Source organism: Heliconius melpomene, chromosome 2, assembly GCF_056956725.1.
Source record: "Heliconius melpomene rosina isolate 202511_hmr_F chromosome 2, ASM5695672v1, whole genome shotgun sequence".
Taxonomy (NCBI): domain Eukaryota; kingdom Metazoa; phylum Arthropoda; class Insecta; order Lepidoptera; family Nymphalidae; genus Heliconius; species Heliconius melpomene.
The window spans coordinates 7415582-7432658 of NC_140390.1; the positions used below are offsets into that span (position 1 = coordinate 7415582).

Here is a 17077-nt window from a genome sequence, read left to right on the forward strand (position 1 = left end):
AAAAAATTTTGTTAGAAACGTATAAGAATTTGAACGTAGCTTAGCGGGATTTGAACCCGCGCCTCTTGGAAATCCAATTTAGATTCCAAGCCACTTTAGGTTTTTATTTTATCAAAATTCTTAGTGAGCGTTTATGTTTTTTTTTACAAAGACATAATAAACGTAGCTTTAATCTTTTATCGTATATTTCTGTCAACACATAGTTACTTGAAAAAAAAATATTTTTCTTTTTAAGTTTAAAGAAAAGAAATAGAATTGTACATTAGTGTCTCTTCAATAGCATTTGTAATAACCGACATTCAAAAGCAACCTTTAAGTGTATTTTGATTTGTTTTTAATGGCAATTGCACATTTTATACTTTTTATAACCTCGAGATCATTTGATATTATCATTCAAGACATATTAAACAAAAGATCTAACTATTCTATAATGCCAATATATTAAAATTTCATTATTTAAACTTAATATTTTCAAAAGATGACGAAAAAAAAATACAAAATAATTTCAATTAGATTTTTATTTCATACATTTATAGTCAGGTAATAAAAATCGCCCGCTCAGCGGAAAGGTACATTGACACAATAATAAATTATCTTACGCTAAATCAGTCTAACAGTCGCGCCGGACGCGGTTCGTCTTAATCTAGTATCACAGATGAGTAGAGCGGTGGGTCGAGAGCGAGAGGCAAAGCGCACCCTCGGGGGCACGCCTCTGGCGAGGTGTCACTCCTCTGACGCGGAGGACAGTTGCGTGCTGCCCCCGGAGCTGAAGGAGCTGCGGCAGACCTCGGTTTCGGTCTCGTTTCCAGGACCTGAATTGATCTCTCCGCTCTCTCCTCCGTCGCCGGGCGTCAGCGTTCTAAGTAAATCTAATGCGGCGCGCGCGCGCTGACCGTCGGCTGCGGCGGAGGATGCCGCGCTTGAAGCTCGATCCCACGCACTCTTCTCTGGTAATAGGAGCCTTCGAGCCTCACGCTGTACGCGACGTGAGCGCAGTGCGAATAGGAACGGCGACACCGCTGACGCCAGCAGTAGCAGAGCTAGCGCAGGGGTCCGGACGCTCGCGGCCAGTCCCGGCACCGCGGCTGACACCACCGCGGCCACTGCGTGAGGCACGTGCAACATCACTAACGCACCCGTTAATAGTCCAACTCGGGCTGCACGAGATTCTTCTCTATAACGAAATAGTGAAGCATTCGAGATTCTACATCGGATAGAAGTTATTCTGGAACCACTGTTTGATGGTGCCGGAGTTCGAGACTGCACGGCAAGTAATGGTGCCGCGAGAGACGGCGCAGAGCTCACCGCCGGCAAGCCTCTTCGGAGATCTTCATTTGATTTGCCCTCTTTACGAGCATTCCTTAAACTAGCTACGGAGGGGCACCGCACAGGACGTTCCGGTGGCAAAAGGAACGGTCCAAATTTGCGGTCATTTTCATTTATGTTTTCTGGGACATCAATTTTTAAAGTAAGCCCTTCGCCCTCTTCAATCAGATCTGGCAAATTAATTTGGGGCTCGTGAAGCTGAAGAGCACTCGCACCGTTGGCGCGCGCTCGCAGACCCGACGAGCGTGCAGCGCTATATATCCTTGCGTACATGACGCACACTACTGTCACTGGGGCGACGACACCGACGATCAAATACAACACGTAATACGCCAGCTCGACTTCCTGGACGGCGGACTCGAGCGGGTAGAAGTGACGAAATACAGCGATAGTGGCGCGTCCTGTAGCTGCTAAAGCGGCGACAAGCCAGGTGGCGGCGCAGAGAGCTGCTGGCCGACGTTGTAACAGCCGCATGTGGCAACGGAGTGGATCAGTCACCGCGTGATGCTGGTCTACAGCAATCAGCGTGACCGCCAACAAGGCTGCCAGGCTGCAGGCTGATGCCGCTGCGTCCCCCGCCTCTATCCATCCGGCATCTGCAGCAGTCGTGTGCTCGCCGAAGAGTGCGGGGGCGAGCAGCGAGGTTGTCACCAAATTCGTCGCTAGTAGGTTAATAACGAACCTAGAACAAAAGAAAACCATCATGAGTATACAATTAAAGATAAAACCAAACGAAGTCGTTTACAAACGGCCTATTTGTTAATTTCAAGTACAGATTGCAAAATACAAGTTACATAGACGTAAGAACTTAGATCTAATCTAACTAACGACGACGTGGCAAACATTGAAATCAACCATTTCTGTCAATTATTATGTTTACAGTACAGGCACAGTTTGTTGAATCGATACACCGAAAATAGCAGCCGTAGGTTTAACCTTATAAGTAACGAGAATGCACCACATGACTTCCCCGCGACCTTTGAGGGGGCGTTCGGTCACTCCTATATTTACATATTTTCGAAGGAAATAAGGTAGATTACATCAGCTGTTTGACCTGATGTCGTAACTTGAATATGATGGGATATAATCGAACTGCCATAAAGAGCTGCAATGTAAAAAATTAAATGAGCTTCACGCTTTACCCGCACGTAGCAGGGTAGGTAGAGGGAACCTAGTGTTAAGACACTCCGTTCCAGACTTTGAGCCGCATTCTGGAGATATTGCGGCACCACAGCGGAGAATTTAAAAGGCAAATTTAAATAAATATCTGATTTCGTTGAATGGGGATCGAACCCACAACCAATTACGTTTACAGACACACTCCGTGCCCCTGCCCCACGAATAGCCTCCTGGATTTGATTGTCCTCATGTCGTAACTTGGATACAGTGAAATATGACCATGTAAGGAACTTTCGTAAAGACCTGCAACGTGAGCGAGTTATAGTATTCACGTGCTATTTACTATTCCGGTCTCAATTACAAATTGCCCTCAAAATGGATGTCAGGAAACTATGGATTGATTTACCAAAGATTAAAGTGTAAAAGTCGAACAATAGGCTATATGTATTGTATTCGAATACGTTCTGAAAACAAGTATAGAGGCCAAATTAATGAATAATTCTATGTAATATCAAAAATTTGAATGTATGAAAATCGACTCATGTTGCTTAGATTAGGTTAACAAATGTAAAGTTCGGTATAAAATTTGGGGAGTTTTTATTGGTCTAGAACAGTTAAACTAATCTAACAAAAATATTTTATATTTTTATTTAAAAAATAATACTAAAATTATTAAAAAAATATATAAACTGCTGATCGTTTTAGTCATATAAAAACGGAAGATTTCAAGGTGTTACATATTAATATATTAGAATTTATTTTAATATACATTTCCGAAGAAGATATCATTATTATTTATTTATTAATATTAAATAACATTTTTATATCAAGTACAAATATTCAAGGGAAGGTTGCACTGAAAACTGAAACAAATAAACATAACCTTTGAAGTGAGAACTGACAATAATCTGAGCTCGCGATTGAAATAGTATCAATAAAGGAATAAACACATTTGGATTTTCTTTTATATGAAATATTTTCTATATTGTTCTACACATATATGTATTTAAAGTTGAACAATCTGTTTGGTTGATTGCGCTAATCTCAGGAACTAGTGGTTTTAATCTAAAAATTCTTGTCTTCTTAGTAAACTAGTTAATTGAGGAAGGTTCTAAGATATATTAAATTACGTTCATCGTTTTAATGTAAATGTACCAGAGGCGGTAACAGCTAGTATATTATATAAATATTTCTGTCTATTCATTCACTATTTTCTAAAGTATGTTTAAATAAACAAAACGTAATTATAAAGAAATGTATCACTAGTCGGTTATAAATATTAAGTGTAGATAAAGAATATTCTTAAATATAAATAAAACATAACTCATTCAAATTTTAAAACCTATAAACATCAAAGGAATAGGCAGTCACTTTCATTAAAAAAAAATCTTGGCAAGATTTTCGACAGTGAAATATTATAAATTAATTTGACTATTAGTTTTATATTTAAAGATATTTTTTCAGCTTCATGCTCTATCACGCATATAAGAAGGTAGATAAAGATAGCTTATGTGTGAAATTGTGTGTTAAATGGCGGAAATGGCGAAACTCAACGCTGCCCGTAGTCTAATCCAACAGTTATTAGATATTATGTACGAGTTATTTAACTGGTTCGTAACATAATTGTTTTTTTTTTTGGAGCTTCACGCTGTATCATGAACATATGGGTAGGCAGAGGGAACCTGGGAACCTAGTATCATGACTTCCGTTCCCCATTTTCCGCCAAATTCTGCGCTTGTGACCCTGCCTGGCCTGGCATAAGACATTTTGGTCCCTAATCAACATTGACCTATTTACCTGTCTAAAACATAGCAACCCAGTTCTTCCAGATGGTTCCCCATTTCCATATTCAGGATGAGGATGCCCTTGTGGGTGATATAATGACATTGACAACACCGCGGCCTTCGTGAATAGAAGCTTTATTTGAAAAACAAATGATATATTTAAGATTGCATGTATGCAACACCCATACATTTTATATATAGGCGGAATCGGATTCGAATCCATGAATAAATCTATCGCCAAGGATGTTAATCTTTATATAATGTGCTAAATAGAAATATCGCGTATATATTAGAAATTATTACTATTGTTGTTTATTTTTAATTTTGTTATCTGGTTTTGCAGCATTTGTTTTGAGTGGTTTTCTTTATTTTAGTTTTACGCTGTATATTGCAAAAGGAATATACTGTCAAGACATCCGCCGAATTTTAGAGACAGTGTGTTAAGTTACGGAATTTATTGTCGCGTTTTGTCTTGTTATGCAAGGAAAAAAAAATATTAATTCCCTAAGTAGGATTGGAACTCGCAACCGTCGCGTTGGACTACGACGATCTTATTTATTCACCATTTTAACTATGAATATATTGCGAACAAGTCAAACGAACATAATTTTGAACATAAATGGTGATTGAAGACAATACAAGGGGCTTACAACTATGTCGAGGGCAAGAACTTTTGATGGAATTACAAGGTATTATATTAAACATTTTCTTGAAGTTCTTAAATTATCGCTCTGGTAGACAAACCGCAGCGTTGAGTTACGCCATTCAACACAATGTCTCGAAAATTGAGTGAAAAATGGGAAATTAAAAAATATTTTTGGTCTGGATATTTATATAATAAGTGCAACCTGGAAGGTGAAAGAAGACATTCTCATAGCGTCATCATTTTTATTTACCGTAACTACGCTACTGAGAATATTGATAAAATATTTATCGTACTTCGTCCAAGGACCGATGAAAATATAAATTCTTCTTCTTTCCACTATTTATTTAGTTTGCCATTTTTTTTAATACAAACGGATGTGTTTTCCCTAAATATTTTTATTTAAAATGCAATAAAATATGAACTAGCTAGAGCCAAAGTATGTCAAATGGTCATCGGGTTATTTGAAGATTTCTTAGTATTTTATATTTTTATGACGTCTCATAATATAAATCGGTATTAGAGTCAATGTCAAAGTCTCTCTTGCAAAAAAAATATTTATATCACTTCTTTTAGTTTCACGCATGCAGCAAGGAGCCTAGTGTTGAACCACTCCACTTCGCACTTTACACCGATTTCCGTACGCATTGCGTGTTGAAAATATTAAATATTTCATTTCCTCCAGTGGTAATCGAACCTACAACCTGTGTAGCCTTTACAGACACACGCGTGCACCGCTACTGGTGAGGCGAGTAGACTTAGGTATATAGACGTATATATGACTTTTGAATTACAATATTTGTAATCATTACAAACTCATTAAAGTAATAGATTAAAATATTTACTTATTATATATAATGACGTCATTAGTCGGAATTTCAATAAAATATAATTTAGTATTGCAAATAACTAAATGATAGGTATTATTTCACACGTTTAGACGCAAATATTTTTTTATAATAACGACGATAACGCTTACAGCGTCTTACACGCTGTATCCCGCACATAGCAGGGTGAACAGGGGGAACCTGGGAACCTAGTGTTAAGACACTTCCGTTTCCGACTTTTCGCCGTTTTTACGTATTAATCGTCGTATCGTAGTATATAATAATCTTTAGGCCGGATAATGTAAGAGCATTGGTACCAAATTGTAAAACATATATTTTTAGATTCGTGTTTTTAGATAATAAATCATTACAAGGCTGGGGAAACCCAGCTAATAACGTTGTCCAAACAAAAGCATAATAATATTTATATTCAAATGGTTTTACGCCTACACTATGTTGCTATATAAGAGCTATTATTTTACCATATATACAGCTACCTATTAAAAAATCAGTTAAGTGCGAGTCGGATTTCCCCATCTAGGCTTCCGTACCAGGATAATTTTAGGACTATAGGTCAATGGGAAGTAAAATATAGTATAAAATTAATTATAAATAGTTTTCATAGTTTTGCCTATAAATTTTCATTTGCAAGACTTTTTTCTTTAATCGTACTATAAGGCAATATGGATTATTTAAAATAACCTAATTAAATCAATAAATTTTCAGGCTTATTGGAAACACGAGTATGTTTACAAAGATTTACCAATGACCCATTGTTGACGTAAGAAATAAACCACTATAAAAACAAATAAAATACTTATTAGTCACAAGTATACAGTTGTACTAAATAAATATTATTTCAATAGAATTAATAGAAAATAAGAAAAATAGTTCATTATTGTCTCTGACATATTTTTTTTGTAGAATTCGTACTAACAACTACCTGATATCATAGCAATATATCAATCAATAGTTTTTTTTTGGAATGTCTTATCTTTGTAAACGGAATTATCGATAGTAAGGAATTAAAATAATGTTTATCGATTAGAAAAAAACTAGAAATTCATGCTACATTTGAAAATATAATTTCCATGGCTTTTCCACTTTCCTTAACTGATTTAGATAATTCAAACGTAAAACATCTATGTGCGTAAGTCTTTTCTATATACACAGAGGGATCCTAGTTGGCGGAACTTAACGCCACGCTTTTGCACCAGAGGGGAAAAATAAAAATATTAAATATTTCATTTCCTCGACTGAGAATTGAATCCACAAACTGTCTTATTTACAGTCACACACTTGTGCCACTGGGCCGCGCTGGCCTCAATTGCCTGGCCTGAACTGGACCGTTAATTTGTAATGGCTCATTACTTCAAAAATATTACCCTAATGTCTCTGATCGTCCTTTCATTAAATGTCTTAGAGGTCTCCCTTAATGGTGCTGCAAAGGTTACGGCAGTGAAGGTTGATGTATTTGGATAGTATGGAATGACTCCTTCAATTTCCGCCTTGGACAAATGCGTGTTGCCAATCTTGTGTTATGCTAATGACGTGTTAACATGAATATTTATATTATTTCTATGATATCTTAGAAGGAATATGTCATACAAAATTTGTACAGTTAAGATAAAAATAATAAAAAAATCAGCTTCACAGCCTATGCCGCATATATCAGGCAGAAAGAACGTGTTAAAACACTCGGTGCCTCACTTTCCGCGGAATTCTGGAGGCATTGCTAATAGACTGGTGACTGGTGGAACTCAACGCCGCACTTTTGCCTCTACACCAGAGCAAAGAAACAGACATAAATATTTCATTTCCTGAAGTGGGAATCGAATCCACAACCGTGCCCTACGTACATAAAGTAGGAATATATAAGTACAAACTAAAAAACCTTAATTTCATCGACATATTTTGTAAGTGCAAAGTAAGCTGCAATTTCTAACCGCTGTTACAAACCACAACATTAAATCTCAATAAAATTGTAATTTCCATTGTGTGTGACCACTGTGCTGTTTGAAATATATTAGAGATTTAAAAAATAATAATTAACTATATTGAGGGCAGTCGGTGTGGGTTCGATCCCCGATCGAGGAAATTAAATATTAATAATTATTTGTTATTATATTTCTTAGCTCTGGCATAGAGGCAAAGCTTAACAAGTAACACTAAGTTCCCTCTGCTTATCCTACTGTTCACCGGATACAGTTTGAAGCTAATAAAATATTTTCAAAGGCTTTAGTCATATAAATTTACTAGAGAAGACTAAAATCTGCAATTTAAGACGGTGGCTCAATAACATTTTATAATAAATTTTCCATACATTTGTTCAAAGCTAATTTATTATTTCAACCGTGTCTTCAACACTAAATCATAATTAAATAGTATATCATAATTAATTATTTCATTGTAGTACTATAATAGCAAGTACCGTCAGGAAGTACATATATCTGTAGTTACATAGTAATGTGCCATTAACCATACAAAGAAAAGACGAACGATATTCGTTTCGTCTAATTATATGATTCTATATCCGAAACGAATATTTAATATATACTTGTCTCTTGTTCCTTCATTTAAGATTTCTGAAGCTGACGTTATACATTGCTTTAATAGCCACTCATTATTATCAAAAATATATGTTATTTTAGTTTGAATTGGTATTTTTTTTTGTTTCTCGCTATATCTCGCACATAATAATAAATCGCAAATAATATTTCATGCCCCCGAGCGGGAATCGAACTCACAACCGTCGCGTTTACTGTAGTATACTTATACCTCACCAGGATGGCCTTTACTAAATAAACTTAAGTAATTTGAATTATTATAGTTTATTTAGTTTAAAATGTATAATTATTCTTAATATTTCGAATATTTCAAATAGGTATATCATTATCAGTTATACAATGTTAACCTATTTAAAAAAAAACATCTCTAATCTCTATTAATGTAATTTAATTTATATTTCATTTAAATAAGCCTGAGAATTGTTGTTGCCATAAGAACAATAATTATTTATCATACATTGTTATTTCAACTAACATACTAACACAATTACATAAAAGTTATTATTACTCATAGGGCCGGTGTTGCCAGTGTGTAACGTGTATATTTATTGTTTTCTTTTAACATAGAATTTTCTATATATATTTTTCAAATGCTTATATAAATAAGTTTAATAAGTGATTCCCCTTTTCTTAATTATCTTTACTTTAACATATTTACACCATATTTATTATCTATACATGTCTAGTCCTCTAAAACCTTCAATTCTTTTTAGGGTTGAAATCAATAAGAATACTAATGAATGATGCATATAACGTACGGACAGACCAAACCACAGTTTTCAACAATACCTCAAGAAAACAATGACAATGACGCATGTATTTAATTATTGCGATTTAAAAAAAAAGGTACACGTGACTGCGAAAGGAGACTGGAGAGGAAATTAATCTGACAATTATATGCTTTTGATAAATAATTGGTTTGAGGCCAGTCGTGGTTCAAGGATATAAGGTGAGACAGGGTGTGGATTCGATTCCCACTCGAGAAAATGAAATATTTAATATTATCACTTCCTCGCTCTGGAAACGAGGCGAATTGCGATGCTTTAAAATTCCTTTAAAACTCAGCTATGCCTATTCAGATATGTCCAGAATATAGTGTTAAAAATACAGTCGAATCGATAACCTCCTTTTGTTACGGTCGGTTAAAAAATAAAAGTAATTGTTCCCACTTAACTCAAAATGACACCATTTAGTTCCGCTAACAGGGACTTTTCCTTAATCTTAATTAAATAAATTTTAATCGATATTAACTTGACATTTAAAATGTGATAGTAGCTAATGTGTAAGCCGATTAACTATCTTTAATATCCGGGAGAGTGGGTAAATATTTTTCACTTTGTTTAAAAAATATATAACAACTCAAGTTCTTTTGAGTTCCGCTACTCAACACGTAATGCTTTGACAAGCGAAAAGTGGGGAAAAGAAATGTCTTAATGGGAACAGAGTGTTTAAACACTAAGTTCCATGTGACTACATTGCTATGTGCAGGATACAGCTTGCAGTTAAAAACAAAGTCCAATTTAAAAATTTCTCTCACAATTTCTTTGAAATGGTTAAGACTTTAGAACAGAGTGAAACTCTCCGCTTCTTTCATTGCCCTAGGAAATGTAAAACGAATGTGTCAACATAAAAACAATATTTACATAAAAAAAACCATTGTTTAAAGTTTGTATAGTGTAAATGCAATTTGCAAAGTTACAATTTAATTCTGTATTAAGTAAATTTTATCTCCTTTAAAGGTTTTATATAACAAGCATTTGGTAATAGCCATATTTAGTGACCTTAAGTGACTAGTTTCTCCAACTTTCCCGCTTTCCTCTTACATAACATTGGCTCACATTTCACTGTTAAATTAAACATGCAAAAGAAATGGCCCTTCTCTATATTCAAGACATAACTTTAATTAAGTCCTATAGTATATATTTAAATTTATGCGTATTATATAAAATATAGCGGCGTTTAGTTCCGCCACTCAATATGCAATTCCTTAAGAAAGTGAGGGATGGAAATGTCTTAACACAAGGTTCCCAACTTAACGTGCGTGCATAATACAGTGTTAAGTTTTATTAAATTTAAATTAATTACGTCAAATCTTTGAAATTGATTTTCCTATATATTTAAATTATTAATTATAGTAATTAAAACGTCAAACAATTTTAAAAATAAAAAAAAAATTCTATAATACATTATTCATATATTTTTTAAATTGTTTTTTTTTTTAATTTTCTTTTAGTTATTATCCGTATTAAGTATTATAATACAAAATATACGCGGTTTGTTTCTTATTATAATAAAAAATAATAATGTCAGTGACTTTTGAACATTTAATAAAAAGTTACTCTCGGTCAAAGGATCTGGGAGAAATTTATAAGGTCTTTCACCTCTAATATTTACTATGTAATTACGAAAATGTGTGAAGTTTCCCCCATTTCGACCCCTTTATTCAGTTAGAATATTACTTGTGAAGAATCCAAGTTATAATTGAGTTAAACGAGTTAGTCAAGTGATATCGTTGTTAAGGGGCAGAAACTGACAGAAACATAATTATATTCAACAAATATATTTTGTGCTTGAAATAATCTAAAAATAAACGAATAGATTTACTAATAGATGAAATTTGTTTATATTTAATGTTTAATTCTAGATTATAGAGAGATAGCTTTTTTGAGCAGCAACAGAGTAAGCAGAGGGAACCTGGTACTGAAGAAGAATATTAATTGAACCAACCCGGAAAACAAAAACAAAATTTTTAAATGAAATAAAATATTTTAATGAAGTTTCACAAAATCATACGCTAGTTCTTTGTTTGACAGGTCCATACAATATACGTACCGCGCTCCGAATACAAATCATTTTTGAATAATCATTTAGCCTTCAATAGGGTTCCTAGCTGAATACAGTTTCACCAATTGTATGTATTAAATATTATTTAATATATTATTTAGTATATACGACAGTCATGGCGTAGAGGCACAAGCCTTAGACTATAAACGCGATAGGATGTGGGTTCGATTCCCACTTCAGGAAATAAAATTAAAAATTATCGGGAAAATCGGTATCGCAAGCAATGTATCTAAAACAGAAAAAAGGTATAATTCCGAGTGAAAAACTCATTTTTCCCTATATATTTCCGCATAGAATATTTATAAAATGTAAATAGCTAACAAAAGTGAAGAAAAAAAATATATTTCTCATAATTATAAAGTAAACGGCCAATATAATATTAATGAATCTCTATTAAAAATGCCTATATTTACCCAATATGACGTTAGCACTTGTCATTGTGACGTCATTCTGTAGAATAATGGAAGAGTACGAACAATTACCTACTTATTCACTGATTCGAAGTAATCAACGATGAAACATATCTGTCATTTTTCTTCCCACGTACGTTTCGTTTGTTCAGGTTGAAAATAAAATTTCATCAGTTTTTTATATATATAAATCAACTTCACGCTGTATCACGCTAAGGGAACCGAGTGTTTATGGTACCAGAGCAAAGAAATAAAATTATTAATAAATAATAATTGATTCCCCCGAATGGGGATCGAACCCACAACCTTCATGTTACAGCACTTCGCCTTGTATCCCTGCGCTGCTAAGGCCGTTATATATAAAATTCTAAATAAATATTAGTTTACCTTCTAGAGTGTTAGCTTTTAATTGTAATAAAACTAAGTGAGGTAATAGTCGCAAACAACTATCCTATATCTTATAAAACAAAGTCGCTTTTTGTGTCTGTCTGAACTTTCTAACTCTTCTTCTTCTAAACCACCCAACGGATTTGGATGCGGTTTTCACCATTAGGTCGAGTATTTCTCAGGGAAGGTTTATATATAGTTTATTATTTGTACATTCTTATGTAAATTAACATAAATACGATAAATGTGTATAAAGTCCTACCCGCTGAGACACTTTGGCGCATGCGCTGCTTTAATGGTAAATACTACATGAAAAAAATGTACTGGGGTATTGTTCCTCTTAATAAGATCTACAAAAAAGTCCGCGATGGCATATTCATATCTTTTAAGAATAACGTGTAGTGATCATATTTCTGTCTAAAAATAGTAATTTCAATATTTTTTTTATTGTGAGGGATATTTCTCCATAATGGTATTAATCCTTATCCTTTAAAATACTTTATTAAATTTCTACGTTAAACGAAGATAAAATTTGCTTTTTACAGTATTTTGAAATTGCGAATAGTTTTAGAGAAAAACGCACTTAATTGTTGACACATCAGCTATGTTTCACTTATCCCTTACTCTCAGCATATAAATAAGTATATTAGTTACGTTGGCCATTTAATGTAGATCAAAACTGTCTTTTACTGTTTTTTCATTTTAATAAGTACTTTAGAAGTTGTTACAATATCAAAACATCCTTGCCGCCCCGCGACGTTTTGCTTATACAAGCGCGTCATGAGCAGTCATCGGTGGTTCAGTGGTAGAATGCTCGCCTGACACGCGGGCGGCCCGGGTTCGATTCCCGGCCAATGCATTCTATTTAATTTTCCTCACAGGCAGCCACATAGTGCTTGCTTTTCATCAGGGACAGAATACCCTCTTCAGCATTAACCACAACCCCAAAAAAAAAAACCCGCCCGCTATAGAGGCATAGCAACGAAGATTTAGATGCGTTTGCACGTATTGGATAATTGGAGTTGAATGTATTATTTCAGCGCGATATATTTGGTTTCACATTTTTTGTAGTAGTTATTAGTAGGTAGGCTTTTGTTTATAATTTCTTCCGTTTAAAAAGAGTCATTTAACTATCTAAAAATAGTCATTTAAAAATATTTTAATAAGTACTTGAAAAGATTAGTAGCACAGATTTAAAATTACGGTACCTACTAAAAAATCCTTGCTGTGTAAAACAATTGGAAAATCCTTATTGAAACTGCGAAAATGCGGGTTGCATTAGAGTTTAATTAATTTTCACATTATCTTAAGTGCTTTGCAAACATACATTACATGAATAATCCAGTAGTAAAAGCGGGCGAAGCCGCAAGGGGGTCGCTAGTTATACAATAAAAACGTCACAGACAATTATCAAAGGAAACCCAATGAGCCTCAAAAAATTACATAAAATATTTCTATGTATAATATTTTTCTAGGAATATCAATAACAATTACACTTTTAAAATAAAAATAAATATAACTAACAATATTAATTTATTCATAGTTTTTTAGTTTTTCAAGACAGCTAGCAGAGTTAATAACCAAACGCCGCCATGAGCCAAGAAGCGGTCACCGTTGATGGACATTCAGTGGAGTTGTGGCCGCGCTGTCATTAAACTTTACAGCACTTCCGTATGACCCATACTAAAACTTATAGCCTATAAAATTCATTTGAAAGGCAAAACGAGAATTATATGATAATATCTCATCAGCTTCACGTGGTATCCCGCACACAGGAGGGTAGGCAAAGGGAGTCTAGTGTTAAGACACTCCACTCTCCACTTTTCGCTTAATTCTGGAAGCTGCTACGCTGTATTAAGAAGCTGAACTTTCTGTTGAGTTGGGGAATTCAACGCCGCACTTCGGCCTCTACTCCAGAGCGGAGAATAACGACTGTCCTCTTAATGTTTTTATCTTTAAAAAAACTCTTCCCAGCAACACGTAGATATTTGGATTTAAAAAATTCTCAGGATTGTTCTTTTTAACTAGAAACAAGAAAAATATTTAGAGCGTATTGCATATTTCGACGATGGTGTACAATGATGGCTATTGTTTAAATTCCATTGTTCTACGAGAATCTAAACACGGCTCAAATATCTTACTACAGTACGGTCAACGAGTTGTGGCCGCCTTAAACTTAGCTAAATGGCTGCGCAGAAATGATTTTACGATTTTTCTTGCCTGTGATTTTCTTACCGAGTGGACAATGCGCAATAGTTCAGAAAACAACACCTCAAGTCGGCCACAACTTGTTGACCGTACTGTACTTGTAAAGGAACTTAATTACCCAACATTAAAAATGTTATCTAACTAGAGAATATTGAGGTATATAAGAATTTTAGAGTATAATAATAATCTTTGCGATAACCAGTAAAAAGAATAAATTTTTGGTTTTTTTAAATTGTATAAGTACTATGTATTTAACTTCTTATACATGTAGGAAATTAATATATTATAATATGTGAATACTTAATTTTATAATTCATTTAAGAAAAACCTTCTCGAATCATTCGGATACGCGGACCGAAAAATAATCTTTTATCTATCTATCTATGTATATAATTGAAGTGAAACTTTGCTTCTATCTCACTGGGTAAAATCAGATCTCTAAGGCTCAGGAAATAGACCATGAAAATAACTTCTGTACTTAAATATATTTAGTAAGTTAGGGTTGACCTTATATTACAGAGAAATATACCACTTCTTTTAATATTACAGAAAAATCATTCTCATATATTTTTTAGCTTCACACTGAATCCCATACTTAGCAAGGTAGGCAGAGGGAACCTGGGAAGCTAGTGTTAAGACATTACGTTCCCATTAAGACACTTTAGTTCCCCATTTACCGTCGAATTATGTTTTTTTGTATACGAGACCTATGTATATCTTATAAATATTGTTGTATATATCAAAGATCTTCTTTAAGAAATCGGGCTATTATAAATACTATAAATATTCAAAGTGTGACCCTATCAATATGTACGCGGTACAAGATACATTGACCTTAACCTGAAAACGAGCATGTAAGGTGCGTATTTACACATAGGTGACCTAATTTAAAAGTAAACCGAGATGAGGTAACTTTATTATAATATTCGAATAAAAGACCACATCCATACCTATATATTCATTAATTGACTTATATTTGTGAAATTTCATTAAAAAATTATTTCATTTTAACGATCCTTAAAACTAAAGAAGTTTTTAACGTACTAAATATAATTTTATTTTCTTGATATTCATATTATAAACTTGTCACACAACTAGTAATATTAATTTTGAAATGACAGGAAACAGAAAATGATAAGCAGATGGTTTGGTTTGACCTATTTTCTATTTTGCAATACATAGAAAATAGGGATTATACAGGAAAACTTTACGATGGAAAATCTAAATTGTCAGTTTTCCGGGAAAAAAATCATAATTTACGTAAAATATTAATATTTTTTCCCAATAACTATATACTATAATATATAAACATATGAATATTCTGTGTTAAAGAATTAAGTGAGACGACAAGTGATTTACATTTTATGTTCTAGAAGTACTTTTGGCACGATATTATTTATATTGGTATAAAATATAAAATATTATGTGAGAAACACTGAGTGTTATTTTATTATTTCTCACTCATCTCTACAGTTAACAACTCGATAGTTATAATGTCATTACCGGTAATAGGTAAATTAAAGGAACCTAAAGGAACTTTATTGTTAAGTTTTACTATGATTAATAGTAAAAAGTATTTTACTTTATATCTTTTTTTTTAAATATATTTTAACAATAAACCATATAAAAATATATCAAAGAAAGTACTAACATGACTAAATTAATTATTTTCCCGATAATGAATATTAAATATACACTTTCATAATTTTCGTTGTGTATAAACACGCAAAGCCTTATAGGGTTATAGCACGTCAGTGTTAAGTAATCGCTGGTCAAACATGATATAATAATATAACGGCAATAGCAATTTTGTTTAGACTAGATAAGTGTACTAATATTCCCGTTTTTTAGCTTCCCGTTGTATCCCGCATGTAGTGTTAAAACACTATTTGCTACTTCCTTCTTTAATTTAGTGAAGGTGGTGGAATAAATAAAAAAACCGAGCCGAGTGGCAATCGAACCCCCAACTCCCGTTTAAAGGCAATCGTTATTCCATTGCGGCAATACGGCCTTAGTTAAGAAATAAAAATTCTAAATTTCTATCATTAAAATGTCGTTATTCATCAAGTTCATAAAAGACAAATTATTTAAAAAGAACAAACACAAATACAAATACCTATCTTTTTGCTGTAGTCGGTAAAAAAAACTAACAATTATCTTTAACCGCGTGCACGTTTCATCTATAATAGAACTAGAACTTACTTATTACCATTGTTTTATAATTTTATAAGAAAAAAGAAGATTACTTGCAATTGTGAGATAACTGCTATTTATTATGACATACACACACACACACACACACCCCTACACATACATATATACATACACCTACATATATACATACACGCACATTTTCATACACATACATACGCAAAATATATGCAAAGTTCCGAGAAGAATAAATTATAAAGCGGATTTATTTTACGAGGTACTTTGCTTAGATATAGTTTGTCAAATATATTTACTTTATGTTTTGAAATTGGTGGGTTTGTATGTTGTAATGGAATGGTAATAAAATGCCGAAGATAGAGGATTCGATTTTTCGAGTTCGAAAACACTCCCTTCCCATTAAGATAGTTCACTTCCCCACTTTCCCCCGAACCTGGGGCCATTACGTGTTCAGTGGCGGAACTTAACGCCGAACGCCGAAATTTATTATTATATATTTTTAATCTACTATGACTATTATTATTTAAGGGTGTAAATTAAAAAAAATCAAAAACAGCCGTATAAAATAATTCCCTGATATGAAATTTAAACTAGTAACCAAAGCTTTTACGTTCCTATTTCAGCTCCATGACATCAGTTCATAGTACCAAGATCCGTATCATTTGTGTATTGAATGACACCATCGTCAGTACGAAGTGCGATCGCAAAATTCAAGGAAACGTATGAACAAACACACATATTAAATATTACATAGCGGGATTTGAATTTTTTCTTGAGCTTTAACCTGTATCCC

At 33.5% G+C, this 17077-nt stretch overlaps 1 protein-coding gene and 1 non-coding gene across 2 annotated transcripts in view; one reads left to right on the forward strand and one right to left on the reverse strand.

Annotated features, from left to right (window-relative positions):
* Positions 1 to 500: 500 nt before the first annotated feature.
* The window catches only part of LOC146540666 (uncharacterized), a 33658-nt gene continuing 17081 nt past the window's right edge, over positions 501 to 17077 (reverse strand). Inside the window, exon 2 of the mRNA XM_085198147.1 lies at positions 501 to 2008. Within this exon, the coding sequence (XP_085054273.1) occupies positions 724 to 2008 (1285 nt within the window). The 3' untranslated portion in view covers positions 501 to 723. The remainder of the gene's footprint in view (positions 2009 to 17077) is intronic.
* Positions 12696 to 12766, forward strand: TRNAV-GAC (transfer RNA valine (anticodon GAC)). Its single transcript has one exon. It is a non-coding gene; the product is annotated as a tRNA-Val (tRNA).